We start from the raw sequence: 19,497 nt of genomic DNA, 5'->3' as shown, positions 1-19,497 counted from the left end.
TCTGTAGCCAATCTAGTGTTAAGCGCTTTTATGTATCAGGTACACTCTATAACATATGTATCATATGAAGCATAACGATAATAATAATATTCTCTGTTTACATTCTCTACTCTTGTTTGTGTTCTTGTTTCTGTAAAGATTCAGAGATTAATTTTCTACATATTCTTGCTGAATTCAAAATTTTTTATTATTTGAATAAGTAAAAAAAGTAATGAAATAAAATAAAATTTTAATCAATTATAAGTCTACTATAAGTCTTTAATGATTGATTTGAGCTGTTTATATATATATATATATATATATATATATATATATATTTATTTTCAATTTGTCGCTTATATTACTAATTGAGCAGGGCATCCTATGCTATCCAATGCTTTCGGATCAATACCGTTTGCCTTAATATTTATTATTTTTTCTTGGAAAATTAGATGAGCTGTTTTACAAGTTAATCCTATAAAACGATTAAATTACATTGCAGACTCTATGAAGCTTCGATAGAATATCATAACTTTTTATAAAGATAACTATATAATTATTAAAAAAAATAATTTTGGTGAAAGCTGCTAAAAAAATAATTTAACAGTAATTTTTTTTTAATTGGTGAGAAAATAATGATCACAACCTTAGCACTACGAAAGAGCCGCCATAGATGATGGAGATGCGGATCCCAAATTAACTTATTTAAAATAAAATATATTTTTCATATATATATATTTTATATAATTTAGGCATTCAAATAATATATAAATAGTGTAAATAAATAATAATTCTATGATATTTATGTAAATCCAACGAAAAACACCTTATAAACCCAACCTAATTTTAACATTTTGGTTCATTCCACACGAGTTTCGCGTGCGTGGCCAATTGGGATCCAGTCATCCGCATAATATCTTCCAGTACGAACTCCTAATCACACGTACCATTTCCCTTTTAGCACCCACCGCAACCCCACTTCACCGGCAAGGACACAGCTTGACAGCACATCAATGGCGGAAATCCCTACCGACATATTCGACATCATCATCATCGGCGCCGGCAAAAATATCTTCCAGTACGAACTCCTAATCACACGTACCATTTCCCTTTTAGCACCCACCGCAACCCCACTTCACCGGCAAGGACACAGCTTGACAGCACATCAATGGCGGAAATCCCTACCGACATATTCGACATCATCATCATCGGCGCCGGCATAATGGGCAGCTGTGCCGCCTACGAAGTCGCTAAACTCAATAAAAAGGTCCTCCTCCTCGAACAATTCGACCTCCTCCACTTCCTCGGCTCCTCCCATGGCGAATCTCGCACCATCCGAGCCACTTACCCCGAACCCTACTACCCTCCAATGGTTATCGAATCCGCTGTCCTCTGGGAAGCCGCCCAATCCGCCGCCGGCTACCGCGTCCTCACCCCCACCACCCAACTCGATCTCGGTCCCTCCCACTGCCTCAGCCTCCAATCCGCTATCCGAAATTGCTCCCCGGATTCCCTCCCCGCCACCATTTACGACTCCAATCCCACCGAAATCACCGGCGCTTTCCATCTCCCCGATGGCTGGATCGCTCTCTCCACCCCCCTCGGGGGCATCATCAAGCCCACCAAAGCCGTCGCCATGTTCCAATCCCTGGCCCTCCGCCTCGGCACCGTTATCAGGGACCGCGCCGTTGTCGTCGCCATTGACCGAATCGCCGACGTTGGGATCCGCGTCTCCACCACCGATGGCCGGATCTTTCACGGCGCCAAGGTTGTGGTCACGGCTGGCGCCTGGACACACAAATTAGTTAAAATGGTTACAGGGCGGGATCTCCCTATTCAGCCCCTGCATACTTTGATTTGGTATTGGAAGATTAAAGAAGGATTCGAATCGGAAATGTCGCCGGCGGCAGGGTTTCCGACTTTCGCCAGCTACGGCTTGCCGTATGTGTATGGAACGCCGGCGATGGAGTTTCCGGGACTGATTAAGGTGGCATTGCATGCCGGCTGGCCCTGTGATCCCGATTCCAGGGACTGGACTATGGATGGTGATGGAATGGTTGGGCGGGTCGCGGAATGGATTGAACGACTCATGCCGGGCCGGATTGAGACAGCCAGCGGGCCGGTGATAAAACAGACTTGCATGTATTCAATGACGCCGGATGAAGACTTCGTTATTGATTTTTTGGGTGGGGAGTTTGGGAAGGATGTGGTGGTTGCGGGCGGGTTTTCGGGTCATGGGTTTAAGATGGGGCCGTTGGTGGGGAAGATGGTGGCGGAAATGGTGTTTGACGGCGAGGTACGGACGGCGGCGAGGATAGGGTTGGACATGAGGGTTTTTGGGTTGGGGAGGTTTGAGGGGGGGAAGCAGGGCAACGTGAAGGAGTTCGGGGAGCAAGTGGAATCACATGTCGGTCAATCGTAATTTTTTGGTTGATTTTTTTTTTCCAATTAAATTTTAATTAAGATAAATTTCAAAATTATTAAAATTTTGAGATAAATGTAATAAATTAAACATTATTATCTTTATCTCAAAAATATTTAATATTTTTGGGACTCATCCTAATTAAAATTTGGATTATATATTTTTTAGCTATTTTTAATTTCTAATGTGCGTATATTGGTGGAACAATTATTACGTCCGGTGACCGGACGTAGCTCTACATCGGTCACCATTGAGTTACTCGGTATTTGCTCAGTATTTGATCGGTATTGCTAGGTATTGCTTGGCAATAACGAGAAATACTGCTTTGTGAAGACCAATACCGAGTAATACCAAGCAATATCGAGTAATACCGAGTTTTTGTAAAAAAAACTCGGTATTGCTCTGTATTGTTCAGTATTACTCGGTATTGCTCGGTATTTGTCTTCACATAATGATATTTCTCGTTATTGCCGAGCAAAATCGACAATTACGTGATTTTGTGCATGCTAGGTGGAGCGACTCAGTGCCGGCCGAACGTAGTTTTACGTCCGTTCACCGGACCAAATAAAAGTTCCTATTGGTAAGTTAGTTTCGGATTGTGTTTATAATTTGTTATTTTGTCTGTATGTGATATGAAATGAATTATGTGTAATAAAACTTAAAATGTTATGAGGTGATGTTTGATGTAATTTTTAAATAATATTGGGGCATGCTTTCAGATTCCTTTCTTAGGCTTCGTTAAGAGGGATTTCTTACTAATTATAAAGCAGTTTTTTAGTATCAAATTTTTAATTTTTATATTAAAAAGTTGATTTAAGAAGCAGAAAAAAAATCGTCCAAAATGAAGCCTTAATCTTTATTATCTTTAGGTTTTGTTTGAGATGATTTTTTATTATTTTTTAAAATGGTTTTTAGTACAAATATTTTATAGGATTAAAATTTTTTGTACTATAAAACTATTTCAAAAAATAGTAAAAAAGTTTTTCAAAACAAAACCTTAATAACCTTTGCTATCATTTTGCCTTAAGCTTTACAATTATTTTCCATTTCTTTTATTTTTTTACAGATTGTTAGAGATGAAGGGTAAAAATGTCATTTTAGTGGTTCAAGAAGAATGTTTCTCCAAATTATATATTTCCAACATATATTTTATTGTTCTGATTTATAATTAAAAAAAATTATTGAGGTTTGAATATATAAAAATGAGTCAATATATAATAGATTTAAAATTTATCAAAGTTTTACTTTGCATTTCTTTTTTGCTTCAGATCAGATTTTAAAATTTTTAAAACTCCTACATATAAAATATTTTATATAATTTTATTTCAGACTAAACACTAAACAGCCCCTTAAACTAATATGTATATTTTTTTTGTGAACTAGCTAAGTCAATCATTAACGACATAATATCAATACAATATCATTATTAAAAAATATTTATCTAACATTTCATAAACTATAATATAACTTATTAATCCCAAATAAGAAAGTAAATAAATATTTTTCAATAATTATTTTAAAGATCTAATGGTTTAGAATTTTATAAATTTATTCTCAATTAACTAACTAATTATGATAAATTTAATGCCATCAAAATTTTCAAAACAAAAAAAAATATTTGAACCATGAACAATTTAAATTGGTTTTATCTAAGGTCCTTGATCAACCCTGAACCTCTCTCGAGTCTCATGACATTCAAGTTGCATGTGGCATATAGTTTAGGCAAGCCGTAGTCATTGTCACTCTTAACTACCCGACTAGTCTTTCAAAGGTTCTTCTTAGCGGTAATACATCTATCGTGTCATATCACCTCAAAGAGTTTTCGTCTTCAAAATTTTCATCTAACTATAAATAAATTTCTTCAGATCCTGCAATCCTTATAAATATTTGATCTATTAGTCGTTTGTAATATTTTTGTTATTCTTGTGGAGACAAAAATTTTAACCACAAAGGCGGTGGCCTATGTTCACCAGTTTGTAGCATTTTTTAGTTTTATTCATAAATTTGCTTAGAATTGATCTGATAAGCCTACTTATAAGTTTGATTCATCAACATGAGTGGAACCATCCTTAATTTCCAGACGGGGCAAATTTATAAGTAAAAGTGTAGAAATTTTACATATATGTTAGGGGTCCAAGGGGGTAGCTCCCTCCTGTGGCTATTCGACCTGTCAGGATATTTTTTGATTAACTTTACTATTTATCTTTGTATTTGGTTAATCGCTCCCGAACAATAACACATCTATCCCCTCCCCCAGCATTAGGTAGATCCGCCCCTAAATCATCAAGGATTTAGATTTATGGTATTGAAAGTTTTTTATTTAAGGTTGAGTGACTCAAACGTGACTTCTTGCGGGCGGGAGGCAAGAATGTCCTAAATCACCGTGTCACAGCATGAACCGCCATATTCAAAGTTTCAAAGGGGTTTACTGATAATAAACAATAGGAAAAATATGACATAATTGCTAAAATCAAAATTTTAGCATATTAACCAATCAGATTTATAGGTTTTTATTGATGAAAAAAAAAAAGAACTTTTGATTGCTAGGATATGAAAAGAAATAGCAAGATACAAACTCTCCTCTATTCTAGAGGAGGATCAATCTCTCCAAAACTCTCTAGACAGTGCTAGAACCTAAGACATCATAGAGAACTCATAATTAGCCATAAAAAATATGCCCTAACCCAAATACAAACTCCTACTTAAAGCAAACACAAAATTAACAACAAATGACTAAACAACCCTTAAGCAACTTGCACCTGCTGTATTGCAGGAGCCGGCCCACATGTTGGACCAGCTGAGCATATCATATACTTTATCTCTTGATAGAAGAAAACACTAACACTTATCATCATTGAACTACAAACGCCAAACTTCAGAATTGGCCTTAGCATAGACAGGTCCTTTTTTTTTGTTTAGTCTAGGCAGGTCCATAAAGTGAAATAATGGCATTAGGTCTCACAATTCTTACTTTTAGGAGATTATTTTGGCTTCGTTTGCGGTAGTTTTTTTGTTGCCTTTTAAAACAACTTTTTTGTACAAAATTTTCTTGAATTAGAAAATTTAATACTAAAAATTCGTTTTAGAAAGCAATATAAAAATTGTCCCAAAGGAAGCCTTAGTTATTTATCAACTATAGATTTTGCCGTTTCTCTGAATTGCCCTATTTATTTTGTTAGGATTTCATATATTGTATCAAGATCTTCTATAATTCCTCATTATTGTAGTGCAATAACTGTTAGTTCATATTTCCCCTCATTTCAGGTAAAGCATGAACCTCTTATTCTTTAAACCCTAAAACTATTTTGGGTCCCACAGCAAAATACTAAGCAAGTAAAAAAAAATATTATCTGAAAATATTTTTCCATTGAAGGCTACTAATTCTATCCATTTTTTTATTCCACCGATTCTGAAGTTTAATTGATCAATACCGATCCTTTACTGTCGTGCTGTATATATATTCCTTCTTATCCAAATGATATATATAAAAAATTAACCCCATGTTTTTCAAATTTATGAGAAATTAAAATCAATGTTTATTACATTAAAATAAAATTACCATTATTTATGGATACATTTAATTAAGATAATTTTAATTTTACAATTCGCCCGAAACTTTTATTTGAGCATAAAATTCTTATTTTTTTAAATATTTTACAATAAAAATTTAATTTTCATAATCATATAAATATATAATAAATCTTATTTTTTTATAAGAAAAAATTATGATAATAAAAATAACTTTCAAGTTTCAAGAATTTATTTATTTATTGCAATAATTTTACAACAAAATTAATTGAATTTGCAGCCTTTCAAAACCGCATAATAGTATGACAAATTTTATATTATAAAATCACTCCATGAAAATAATTTATAAATTTTATGACATTATTTAAATTGTTATGCTTATCATGCTAAAAACTTTCCATGAAAATAATTTGATGGTGATGATTTTATTAGTTATTGTACAACGCTAACGGGTCGTGAAATTCATATTCTAGTATAAATACACGTACATATGTGATGCATGCAACTAAAATTAATATATATATAAAACAAAATAAAAAATAATATATGATATGCTATATCAAAGATATTAAATTGTATGTCAATATTAAATACAATATTTGTATCAATATAGATGATTTATACTTCTATTATATTTGAATTAAGGTAAATTAGATTACATGTAGCATTTAGCACAAATTTAATCATATCTTTCAATGAGCAAATATCAAAAGGAGAAATAAATAACAAAATTCAATTAAAAATAAATACTTACAGTCGATGGAGAAAGACCCCCAAGAGTAGTACTGTACATCCATCTTGCTTTGGTTTATCCGTTGGTTTCTAAACGGTTCTTTGTGTACTAATTTCTTAGGCAACCTATGTCAATAATCGGTTCTAGCGGGAGGCGCGGTGCAGCTCCGTGGTTGAGCGCAGTGCGGTTGCCTCGCGCGGCTCCCGTTCGATTCCCCAAGCCGGCTGGCCCAAAAAAAAAAAAAAAAATCGGTTCTAGTCAACATTGTATTGATATCATATGATTGTGTATGTTCTGCTATAATATTCTCAAATTAAGAAGAGCTTTAGTTGTTCTTACTCATCTGGAATGTTTTGATGAGTTTCAAAGCTGTCATAATCTATGTAGATTCCAAATCTTCCAAACATTATAAAACTTTCAACAATATTGACATGGTCGGTCTTATTTTAATATCACTTTGCATACACCACATAGCTAATCCAAGAAGCTTAATTGCATCTGCATCATCACACCGAATACTTCTGTTGTTATTAAAAAAAAAAAAAATCTGGCAATGAATTTATCTTAAATGTTTCTAATAAAGCAATTAACTGAACAGCTTCTTGATGTTAAATCATTTAATTTAATCATAGTTACATGATAATCCTCAAGTACAATCTTCTCAAGCAGCCTCTTTGAGACAATAATCTCATCACAACTACAATTACATAACAAAGATAACCATGATCAACTCATAGGAGATCATGATCTCCAAGCAAATGCAATTTAGAAAAATAAAACACACCTTCCATCAAAGTTTCAAGCAGAGCTTGCAATTGTTTCTGCATTGTTAAAAAAAACAGTCAAAATGCTATGTCAAAAAAAAAAAAATGAAATTAGTTTCTGTAAAGCAAAAGAAGTTAAATCAAAATCATGTGAAAATAGTTTGCGCAAGAAATTGTATGGACATAGAGCAAGTTAGAAACCAGAATGCAAATTATAACATGAGAGCTATATTGACTTTCAAATTATAACATGAGATTTCACACAAATATTATATGAAGCATAACGTATAATTAATGCAATATTTTATTGAAAGAGAAACTTAATGTCAAGCTTTATACAAATAAAAAGTGAGAGTTGATCAATTTTATACTTATAAGGTTCATTTTTGTCAAACTTTGAGATTGATTCACACATGCAGAGGCAAATTAAATATTTTGAATTTATGCTGTCATCTAAAAATGTTATGTTAGCAAATAATATGCTCTCAAATTTCATAAATAAGTAAAAATTAATATAAATAAAAAATTATTTAAGTTTCATCAATGCATTGGATCACATTTAGCTTGAATTTCACATCTTTGAAGATATGCCTGAGATCCCCTTTGGATTTGACAATCTTAGATAACCCATCACTTAACCCTCTTGCAAAGCCTTGTTGAGTTTGAATGCGAACCTTCAAAGCCTTCATCGGACAAAATAAGAAAAAGCAAGCAAGATAAATCAAAGTCTTGTATTTCAATTTTCACAACATACTCAAATCATCCAACAATGTTAGAGTAGTATTTCTTAAAGAACTCATAAAAACTATAATTAAATGCACGTTTACCACTATAACCAAGCAGAGTCGATGCTCAACCCTTGAAGAAACCTTTCACACCCTACTCTTTAAGAAGGACACTAAAACCTGATGATTTATATGATGTCATCATTTGATTTCCTTAGAAAGCCTTTTTATCTAAAAGAAACATTGATAAAAATATTTTCCATATATAGAAGAAATATCTCAGTTGATCTTCTTTAATATTCATTTGCAAGCACAAATATGCTTTGATCAAACATCTCATAGTGAGTAGACAAGAAGTATGATCATATAAGCAGTGCAACATGCAAATCAAGTTGCCACTTAGAAGCACTTGAAAATGACGCAAAAGAAAATAATGCTCAAAAGAAAAAAAAAAAAAAAGGTAAACAAATGCCTAGTTGGGAATATGAAAAAGCTTAAAGTTTGTCATAGCAAGAATGGTGGTGTAATAGTAGTTAGATTGCAAATTGGAAGATAAGGGATGATGGTTAAAAATGGTAAAGTTTGGCTTACTATAGTTCCTCAACACAAAACATATCCCAACGCAAGGTGGACTGAGATTACCTTCATTTCATTAAATTTATATTATCATATGGTATTAAGAAGTTGAAAGTAATTTGTTGCTAAAAGATGACATGCTAAGAAGAATAGCATTAGTTGCATTTAAAAAAAAATAAAAGTTATCACTACTATTCTCCATTTCAGTTGGTTAGCTCTGCCCTGCACATAATGCCAATAAATAATATCTCAAATCAATAAACGTACAAATTAAACCAAAATATATATGGTCTTTTGGTATCATATTTTAGGAATGATTTATGGAAATTCAGCTTAAAATCTACAAAAAAAAATTTAAAGAATTTTAAATCCAGCTATTTTGATAACTCATCTTACCTTCAACCTTTTTCATCTGGACTTGGGAACAACTTTGGCGGTTTTAATTTTTTTTATAGTATTACCTTTACATTAAAAAAATGTATTGTTCTTGTGAAGGAGAAAAAATTAAGAACATTAGAAGATTCAACTTATAGGAAAGTTGAATCTTTTAACGTATTAATGAATAAATTGAACAATAGGAAGTCTCAATGAGCCATGCTTTAGAAAGTTTATCAACCATGAAATATTCAATAGATGAATCAATACTAATATAACGAGATTAACAACACAATTATAAGATCATTGTTGCGGGCTAGAATATACGTGACGATAGAGTTAAAATAATGTGTCTTAGCGTTGTGCGATATTCATCTCACATACAGATAACACAAGTCGCTTTTATGTGGAAAACCTGAAAAGGGAAAAAACCACGGGGCCAGGCCAAGTCTAAAATGATTTCACTAGTGTTTGGGTATATTATAATAAGCTGACTCATCCCTAAGGGCGATCCGATTACAAATGTTAACAATTTGGTAGAAATCTAGTGACAAATGGGGATGAAAGTACAGCGTCACTTGGTGGACTGACAACAGTCTGGTGCTACTTGAAAATTCGGGCGTTAGTTGGTGGTCCGGGGGAACTCCGGGCCTCAGGTGCTGGTCTGATGGAAGTCCGGGCCTCAGGTGGTGATCTCGTAGACCTTCAGGCCTTAAGTTTTGGTCTGGCAGAACTTCGGGCCTTAAGTGATGATCTTATGAAAGTTCGGGCCTCAGGTGGTGGTCCAGCGGAACTCAAAGGCCTCAGGCGGCGGTCCGGCGGAGGTGAGAGATTCAAGTGGTAGTTTGGCAGAGCAACGACGTCAGGCAGTGGTCCGGTGGAGGTGAGGGCCTCAAGTGGTGGTCCGACGGAGGTGAGGGCCTCAAGTGATGGTCCGTCAGAGCAACGACAGCAGGCGATGGTTCAGTAGAGGTGAGGGTCTCAAGTGGTGGTCCGGTGGAGGTGAAAGCCTCAAGTGGTGGTCCGGCGAAGCAACAACGTCAGACGATGGTCCGGCGGTGGTCCGGTGGAAGTCCGTCGGTGGTCGAGGAGCAAGGAGGCAAGAGCGATCTCCGATCTCTCTCTTAAATCCTTTGGCTTGGGTCCCTTTTCAAGAGAAAAGGGGGCTCTATTTATAGATTTTTGGAATAGCATGGCCCATAAATATGTGGGAGATCAAGGGCAAATGGAGAGTGGTTGGATGGACGGCCAATGTTGAATCCATTGATTATGGATTGTTTTGATTGATTTTTGAATGTATTAGTGATGTCGGAATTTGGTGATCTTGGGCTCGTTGGATTCTTCTTGTCGAGCTGCTCGATTCGACTATAAGCAAGTTACGTTTGGAAGCCGTTTGGTAATCCAAATTGTGGTTCAAACCTTCCAAAAGCGCTTATAACCCTTGATTTGGACCCATTTGGGCTCGGATTGAGTTGGATTTGGTGTCATTGGGTTTGTATTCTTAAGACTTTTAGTTTGCCTGTAAGTTTGCTTAAATCGGAGTTCGGATGGTCCCAATTTTAATTACGAAAGTTTCCAACTTTATTTTGCATCGAGATTCGTGCCCGATCAAGATAATTTTTTGATGGCGTATCAATCATCAATCGAAGGATTTTAAATAGAAATGCACATTCTCTGTTAGATTCATTTCATTCTTCCATCCTTATAAATATCATAAAATTTGGTAATATTCCATGCTTGTGATGTATTTGATAGATAGTCCTTTTCATTGAGAAAAAAATGCCAACATATAAACTTTTGCTTCTCTTTGATGAAGATGAATTCATATGTTAACTAGGATTTCCTCAGGCATGCATATTTGTTCATGATGATATCTTTTGCTTCAATTTGATGATGAACAAATGACACGAAATTTGCTAGATTCGAGATGTGAGGATATTCAAATGCTTTTTGGTGTATGCATCCAAGATCTATTCAGAACCCAATGTAGAGTACAATTTGATGGTGATAATTTTATTAGTTGTTATACAACATTAACGGCTTGCAATTGTTTAAAGTGGTTTAATAACTAATCCTACAATGATCGTTAGAATGTTTCCTTCTGTATTGTCCTCGTGTGTTGTGTAATAGATATTTTCATGTATGTGCGATGGAATGCTTTCCTTATGTGTTCTTAATAATTTTCACAAAACATCATGTTATTTTATTTGTTGTGTGATTATGCCGTATTATTAAAAATAAATAAAGAGAAACTAAACAAAGATAAAATCTTTCTAGTTGCTCCTCCACTTAGAAATTAAATTAAATGCTAATGATTAGCAACTATGGGCTCCTTGTGCCTGTGTATGATGAGTGATTATTTCGTCAGGTTATCGAATGCATCTGGAAACCAATAACAAAACGCCATGTCACTAAAGTGCTCGGTATCGTGCTCGATACAGCGCCCTCGGTACACTCGATATGGTATTTTCACCGGACGTAATAAAAATTCGTGTATGATGGGAGTATCTCTGTCAATTTCCAAGCAAATAATTTTGATCTTTTACTTTATCTCAATATACTTATTATTGGTAGAATTTCTTAAGGCTAAATTTTTATCAGTCAAGATAGCATTGAAGCTATTTTTATATTTATCCAAATAAGTCAAAAATATTATTTTACACATTTTTTTTTTTAGCCAACCAACAAAATCATTGATGCATTAGGATGCGATAAAAATATTATATATCACACGTTAGCCATAGAGGCTCCTCAAATTGACCCCTCAGGGTCTCACCCGAGGCAGGGACCACGGAAATCAACCCAATGTCCTGGAGCCTATCAGCAGCGTGCCAAGCTGGCGTGCCATTCTCAAAAGCATTACACGTAAGGCGTGTTAAGCCGGTTCCATCTATGCGACAAACCCACAGGTCACCATAGGGTTGGAAGTGGTTCGGCATCGACACCGTCTCGGCCGAAACGCTACCAAGGTTCGCCGTGAAGAGGAGCCACTTCGAGTCCGGACTGAAGCAGACATGGTTGATTCTCTCCCTGTCGGCCTCATTCGACCCCGGTGGCCCGGCAAAGTGTAGCCGTCGCAGGTTCGAGCCGTCAGGTCGAACCAAATATATGCTGTAAGCCTCCGGATTAGCCGGACTGTGCCGGTTAGATGAGAACGCGATCAGCTCGCCGTCCGGCGACCACGCTGGCATCGTATCGACCCACTCACCCTCCGTTAGTCGCTGAATCCCGCTACTATCGGCAATTTCTCCATCGATGGCATCGAGGATGTAGAGGTTCTTGTGGCCGGATCGCCCAGATCGAAAAACAACGTGCTTCCCGTCCGGTGAGCACGATGGGAATGCATTGTTGGCGGTACCTCCGCGGGTAAGGATCTTCACATCGGCATAGATTTCATCCTTTTTGTCGTCAAGATCGTCGGGATTAAATGAGATCCGGGCAATCTGGACCGTGGCCTTGCTGGAATCAAAGATCGGGCCGATAGAGGTGAAGATAACGCCCTTCTCAACAGGGCTCCATGCCGTGTAGAACGCAGTGGGCGATTTAAGCAGAGTCCACCGTTTCGAACCGTCCGATCGGAGTACCATCAGGCCAGGGGATTCAAAGAAGTCACCGTTCATTGCGAGTAGATCGCCGGCAGGGGAAAAAGATGGGAATGTGCCGTGAAGCCGAAGAAGCTGGAGCCCTTGAATTGGAGAAGCCACGGGAAGGAGATTCGGTATCTTTTCATTCGATTCTCCTCTGAATCGATGGTATCCGAGCTGATTCGAGTCCGGTGAAAAAAATGGATTGTAGTGATGGGTAGTAGGGTTTAATGTCTCTGTAATCGGATAGAATCGTTCTGATTTTAGATCGAAAATCTCAATGTGGCGGAATTTAATCCCCTTCCTGCGCGTGGCAACCGCTATATACTTCCCATCGTTCGATGCAGCGGGCGTGAAGGCGTGCAGCCCAGGCGGGGTAATACGACGAGCTATGTTTTCTTCGAAATTTTCCTGTAGATCGATGCGGTAGACGCTCCACCAGCCGTCGTCGGCCTTACGGTGGAAAAAAATTGTTGATTCACCGGAAAAAGTCGGCCATCCGCCGCTGCCGGCAACGATGGTCCGGTTTTCCGGTTCTGAGACACTAAAGATGGTGATCTCGGTTTCGAGAGCGTGGAAATCACCTTTCCATGGCCGAGACCCATAGGATGCTACGGCGACGAGCTGGCCCGACTCCGAAACCGCTGGGCTGAAGTCGACAGATCCAGCTGGGGTTAACCGGACAGTCTCCTCTGTGTCGAGCCGGGTCATGTAGACTGCGGCCCAACTCTTGAAAGAATCTGACGGGGGCTCGTGGGCGGAGACGTAGAACACGCGGCCGTTCTTAATGGTGGGCCGGTCGTGGAATAGGCTGTTTTGGTTTGTCGGGAGCAGTTTGATTTCGTCTCCGGCCGAGGATGTCTGATAGAGTCTAGCGGAGCCGGTTCGCTCGGAGACGAAGACAACAGTTTCGCCGGTCTTATCGGCGAACTGAGCGTTGAAATTGACGGAAACGCCGTCGGTGCGGCGGCTTTCTGTTAAGTCTCCGTCGGCGAAGTGATCGGCGGCGAGGACAGTGGAAAAGACATCGAAGCCGTAGGTGAGCAATCCGACGGTTGAGAAGACGATAGTTCCCTGGACATCCATTATGACGAAGGGTCGTCTTCAAGATATGAAATCAGCTTTCAACCACGGCGTTATATAGGCTAAATTTTTAGGATTAGCTGCGAATTTTTTTTTTTTTTGGGAAAATTTGGGGCTTAGCCCTTTCATTAATAAAAAAGTTACAAGTAAAGTAAGAACTAAAATTATAACTCCCTAACTAAAAAAAAAAAGTTAAGGAGTTCTAAAAGGAAAAATACATAACAGTAAAAATAACAAAATTGGCTTGAAGCCATAAAGGACTCAGGCTGTCCTGCCAATAACGTAATTGAACGGCTTTGAGAAGGGACTGGGCAGGACAAAAACCCCTGGTTGCCAGAGTGACCGTCCAAGGGGTAGCTGAAGAATCAGCATTCATCATCGTCCTTTCAAAAATTAATCTTCCCAGGCTACCTGTGTAAAGAGCAAAATACAGGCACCTCCAAAAGGTAGAAGCAAACACCAGCAGCAGAATCGTCAACTTAGTGGGGCCAAAGGGGAAAGAACCCTCATAACAGCCATGTAACCCAATAGTGTCACTAAGTAGCAGGCTCCCCAGAAAAAATGTATAGTTAACGGGTGCAGTAGAAATATCAGTCCACGGGCAACAACATAACCAAAACATCCATATACTGTAATGAATCAACTCAACCACGCATAATTTGTAGAAAATCACCCTCCAGAACATCACCCAGATGATGAGAGGTAAAGAGAAACCGACCCAACTAGAATACGGTAAGCAGATATTATACGAGAATAGCAAAACGTCTGTTAAGATCATCAAATCGCTTCCAGAATTTAACCTTGGTAAGAATAGCATGACGAATAGTGTGAATAAGGTAAACCGTACACATAATAATTTAAATTTGAGAAACAAATAAGTCACCAAATATATGGCGCATTTATTAAAATTATTATAAATTTGCGTGCACCTAAAAATTAAAAATAAATAAATTAATTAATAAATTAAAAATAAATTAAAAAATATATTACAAGAAACTAGGGCATCTATAATTTTGAGGCATCCCATAAATTTTTTTTTTTTTTTTGTGACGAGGAAGTACTGTCCTTATGTCAGTGTAAATCCCGGTCTACCTAGCATGCAACTCACATCAATTTACACGGGCCAACACTTAAGATTTTCACTGCTTGCCAAGGGATTCGAACCAAGGACCTGGACTTTGCCCAACCAGCTTTTCACCACCAAGACAAACAGTGGTGGGTGCATCCCATAAAAACAAGCCAGTAGAAACAACTAAATCGCAATGAATAATTTTTCTGCCAGAAAAACTTAACACTAATTCTTAGTTGAAAATCTTCCATTGTAAGAGTTAATGTTGGCACCTAAGAGATAATTGTTAGAAATTTTACAAGGGAATTTATCAACAGATGTATTTGTTATTTTAACCGCATATAGCATATATATTACATAAAATCGTGAGAAAATAGGTTGGAAGTGTCATTCATCATATTTGGTTATAGAGGAAGGAAGAATGTTAATATTTAAGTCTGTTGGCAGAGAATTAATAATTTTATTTATGAATTATATTATTGAAAAGTTATATATTTTTAACTTTGTTTAAAAGAAACGAGAGCAATATATATATATGTAAGCAGGTAATTAAGAATAAAGAAACTCTCTGAAGTTGAAAAGAAAATAAATGTGATAGAAAATTAATTGAAAATCTCATCCTGCATTCACAATTTAGAAAGTCTTTTGATCATAATATATGAAAAACTAAATTTTTTTCTCATCCAAGAATGTTATCTTGGTGTAATCTAACCAACTAAAGCATGATGAGCATATTTTGAGATTAAATTAATTACCCGATACCTAGTATAGAGTTATATTATACTTCCATATACATCTTTTCACAAAAATAAAGCTTAATTTTCAACTAACTTTTTCTTAAAGCCAAGTTTAGTCAGTCATCAACACAATCATATTTCTTAAATATAGATAAAAACACAAATGTCTCAAGTTAACATCACATATTCAAAGGATACTTAAAAGCACTTTATAAATTAGCATGTAACATAACATACTTATGTAGTGTATAAAAATTTGAAAAAAAAAAACACACACACACGCGCACGCACAACATTCTAATTGCATATGAACTTCTAATTGCATATGAACAACTATTGCAGATGTTGGTATTTTTCACATTAGATTTTGGTATGTCATAGAGTATGATACTCTTTACAAATCAAATCTTGATTAACCTTGTTACAAATTATTTGAATGATGTTCAAGCATTGATCAAATTAATTGTGCTCAGATCTTGATCGAAATATTTTTCAAGTTATGATAGAACATTCTATAATGAATAAAAGTCACAATCATCAATGATCATGAAATCCAAAATTAACCTGAATTCGTATTTTTCACGTCAGATTAATGGATCAGGTCAATTTTTTGACACGCCTAGTGCAAATATTAATTTATGACAAGAAATATAATGTTGTTGTTGTTATTTATTTATTTTTTAACTTCAAAAAGATATTTCATTAAATAAAGAAAATAGTACAAGATAGGCCCAAACACAAAAGGAGCCAAAAATAAGAAAAAGACAGTTAGAGTACATAACTGTAAGCGTCAGGCCAGACAACCTGAGCAAGACAACGAAAGGAGAATCCGAAAATTAAATGGACTCAGACAGCCATCTGGTTGCCAGGCAAGTGCCATCCAGTAAGTAAAAAGAGGCGGTCATAGCACAAAATTCACCCAGGTTGCAATCAAACCATGGCTGTCCGAGGAGCAAGCATGAAAACTGCATCATCATCGTCCATAGCAAGGTAAAAATAAAAAGAAATCATATCTTTTTGGATTTACGAGCTCGTTTACTATGCCTAAAGCTAGGCTCAGCACCATCAATATGGAGGATACTTAAATCCAAGTCACCCTCAAAGAAACCTTCATCACCATCTGAGGAATTGTGAACATGTAACCAATCACCATGCAAAACCTCACTATCCCTCGATAGGCGAGATTGCAAATCATCCTTGGAAATAACAGATATAGGAACATTAAAATACGGCTTATTAAAACTATTAGATAAAAGATCATCACCATCAGAAAGAGGCCAAAAAGGAGCATTATTACGAAAATCATCAGTCGACATAATACTATGAGCAGTCCTAACACCACCAACAGTCAGGATAGCACCACCCCTATCATTAAAACCAGGTAAAGAACCCCCACCCTCTAAACAGACATAAGGAACAACAACAGTCGCAGAAACAATGTCACAATGATCATCACTAGAGGGAACGACAACATCCCCCGAAATCACATTATTATCCAACAAAACACCCACATCCGGCACAGCTTCCACACAGGAGGGGCTACCTATAAGGAAAGTACCACAAGGATTTTCAATCACATTATCATTCATTCCAACACAAAAGGCACTTTTAGGCGGCTCAAAAGGAGCCACAACATAAGTATTCCCTGTATTGCCCTAGATTTATTTATAAAATACTTCTAATTAACACCCAAAATCTATATATATTTATAAAACTATCTCTTAATTACCTTTCATTTATACGACTAAACAAATCTCAAAGAGCACGACTATTTTCCATTAACCCGTCAACCAGTCAGTCTGAAGAAATTTGATCGTTGCATAATTTTTGCAAAACAAATCAATTAGGTTTAATAACTTTAACGAAATTGGGATTATATTAACAAATCTCCGTAAATAATTGTTATTTAGAAGGGTGCAATCTCTAAATTGTAAGCACAAACAGTTTGTGGAAATTTAATTTAGCATTAGAAGTGCATTAAAATGTTATTACAACATAAACCATACAATGAAGTACATTATAAGGAGCAATTTGCAGAAAATAAAGCTATCTTCAAATAGCAAAATGCAATGCGAAGTATAAATTAAACAGATAATTTAAAACAAGGTCAAAAACATTTTACTTCGAGGAAACAAAGAGGAAAATTTTAATACTAATGTAGAACTCTTACAGTAATAAGAACATTGAAGAATAAGCTTTTGTTTTTAATGTTACCACTCGGACAGCTACAGCTTTAACAGTATTTTGAATAGCATTCCTGGTTGATTTGGATTAAATTTATATTTTATAGTATGAAGTGGGAAATTATGAAGATTACACGGTTAAAAGTTATAAGACTTTACCTAGAAATGAATTCAAAGGATTTTGGATCAAAATTACAACCATATAGAAATAACTCTGTCTTTTCGAAGAGACATTTTTTGTTCAACAAAATAACACATTTTATTCCAAAAAAAAGGGGAATAAGACGTAGAGCAAACAACCCACAACAAAACCTCAAAAAGACAGCCAATACGAAAAACAACCAGCGATGCGAAAGAAACAAATAGACTCAGGAGAATTCCCCAGCACCAACTCCGGGCCAGCCAGGGACCATCCATGGTAAGCAGCTACAAAAGACCAACACAGTCTTAAGTTACGAACACCGAGCCAAAGCACCCAGGTTGCCAATCAGGCCAGCCAACAAGAAGGAAGCTGGGGGCTTCATCATCTTCGTTCAAAAAGCACTCCAAAAGCCACAGTCAAAACAGTAAAAGGAGAGCGCAAGGCTATTACTTTTTGCCTTTACTTATGCCCTTTTTACCCGCAACATTGGAACAAGATTTCTCCACTATACGAGAAGCCACAACCTCTTCTTCAAATTCCACATCCTCCCTCTCAAAAAGCGAAGAAGAAAAATCATCCAAAATTAACCAATCCGTTTGCAGACAAACAGAGTTATTCCTAAACTCAGCCGTATGAGTCATTAAATCATCATTAGACATCACAATGATAGGAACATTAATAAAAGAAGTATCACCCTGAGACTTTGGGGTAGAAGAAGTTTGAGGTAAACCATTAACCAAAGGAATCATTGCCGGGGAATGTAAATAAACAGGGGAAGGCCTAGCATTAGAACTAACGGGAGAGAAAACACCACAACCCGCTAAGAGACTTTAGGTCTCAAAAGTCCTACTTTTAGGAGATTGAATTTCTGATTATCTTTAGTTACTTATCAAATCTAGATTTTGCCGTTTCTCTGAATTGCCCTATTTATTTTGTTAGGATTTCATATATTGTATCTAGATCTTCTATAATTCCTCATTTTTGTAGTACAATAACTGTTAGTCATATTTTCCCTCATTTCAGGTAAAGCAAGAACCTCTTATTCATTGAATAAAACCATTTTGGGTCCCACAGCAAAATACTAAGCAAGTAAAAAAAAAAAAAGGGAATTTTACATACATACCACTTTATACCATCCTATTTACATATCTAACACCTAAAATTTTAATATTACATACATATCACCTTATATTATTTTAATATCAAATATACCACTCATGTTTCCTTCCTACCACTTAATATATTTCATTTATACCACCCATATTTGATATGAAATTGAACTATGGGTGGTATGCATGTAATATTAAAGTTTTAGGTGTTAAATATGTAAATAGAGTAGTATAAAGTGGTATGCATGTAAATCTCCAATTTTCATAATCATATAAATATATTGTAAATCTTATTTTTTTATAAGAAAAAAAATTATGATAATAAAAATAACTTTTAAGTTTCAAGAATTTATTTATTTTTTGCAATAATTTTACAACAAAATTAACGAATTTGCAGCCTTTCCAAACCGCATAATAATATGATGAATTTTATATTATAAAAACACTCCATGAAAAGAATTTATAAATTTTATGACATTATTTAAATT

General features: G+C 35.9%; 2 protein-coding genes across 2 annotated transcripts; one reads left to right on the top strand and one right to left on the bottom strand.

The window, feature by feature from the left end:
- Positions 1 to 1,082: 1,082 nt before the first annotated feature.
- Positions 1,083 to 2,437, top strand: LOC110110148 (probable sarcosine oxidase). The gene has a single exon (XM_020841492.2). The coding sequence runs from the start codon at positions 1,148 to 1,150 to the stop codon at positions 2,399 to 2,401; it is 1,254 nt and encodes a 417-aa protein (XP_020697151.1). The 5' UTR covers positions 1,083 to 1,147; the 3' UTR covers positions 2,402 to 2,437.
- A 9,304-nt stretch (positions 2,438 to 11,741) lies between these two features.
- Positions 11,742 to 13,823, bottom strand: LOC110110157. The gene has a single exon (XM_020841504.2). It carries the CDS (start codon positions 13,770 to 13,772, stop codon positions 11,823 to 11,825), a length of 1,950 nt encoding a protein of 649 aa, XP_020697163.1. The 5' UTR covers positions 13,773 to 13,823; the 3' UTR covers positions 11,742 to 11,822.
- Positions 13,824 to 19,497: the final 5,674 nt, after the last annotated feature.

Source organism: Dendrobium catenatum, unplaced genomic scaffold, assembly GCF_001605985.2.
Source record: "Dendrobium catenatum unplaced genomic scaffold, ASM160598v2 fragScaff_scaffold_1021, whole genome shotgun sequence".
Taxonomy (NCBI): Eukaryota; Viridiplantae; Streptophyta; class Magnoliopsida; order Asparagales; family Orchidaceae; genus Dendrobium; species Dendrobium catenatum.
Note: the sequence above shows the minus strand (reverse complement) of the source record. Positions and strands in the feature narration are given on the sequence as shown.

What these genes read in the sequence shown, in the direction of transcription:
- LOC110110148 (XM_020841492.2), top strand. Translation starts at nt 1,148, where the DNA reads ATGGCGGAAATCCCTACCGACATATTCGACATCATCATCATCGGCGCC.
- LOC110110157 (XM_020841504.2), bottom strand. Translation starts at nt 13,772, where the DNA reads ATGGATGTCCAGGGAACTATCGTCTTCTCAACCGTCGGATTGCTCACC.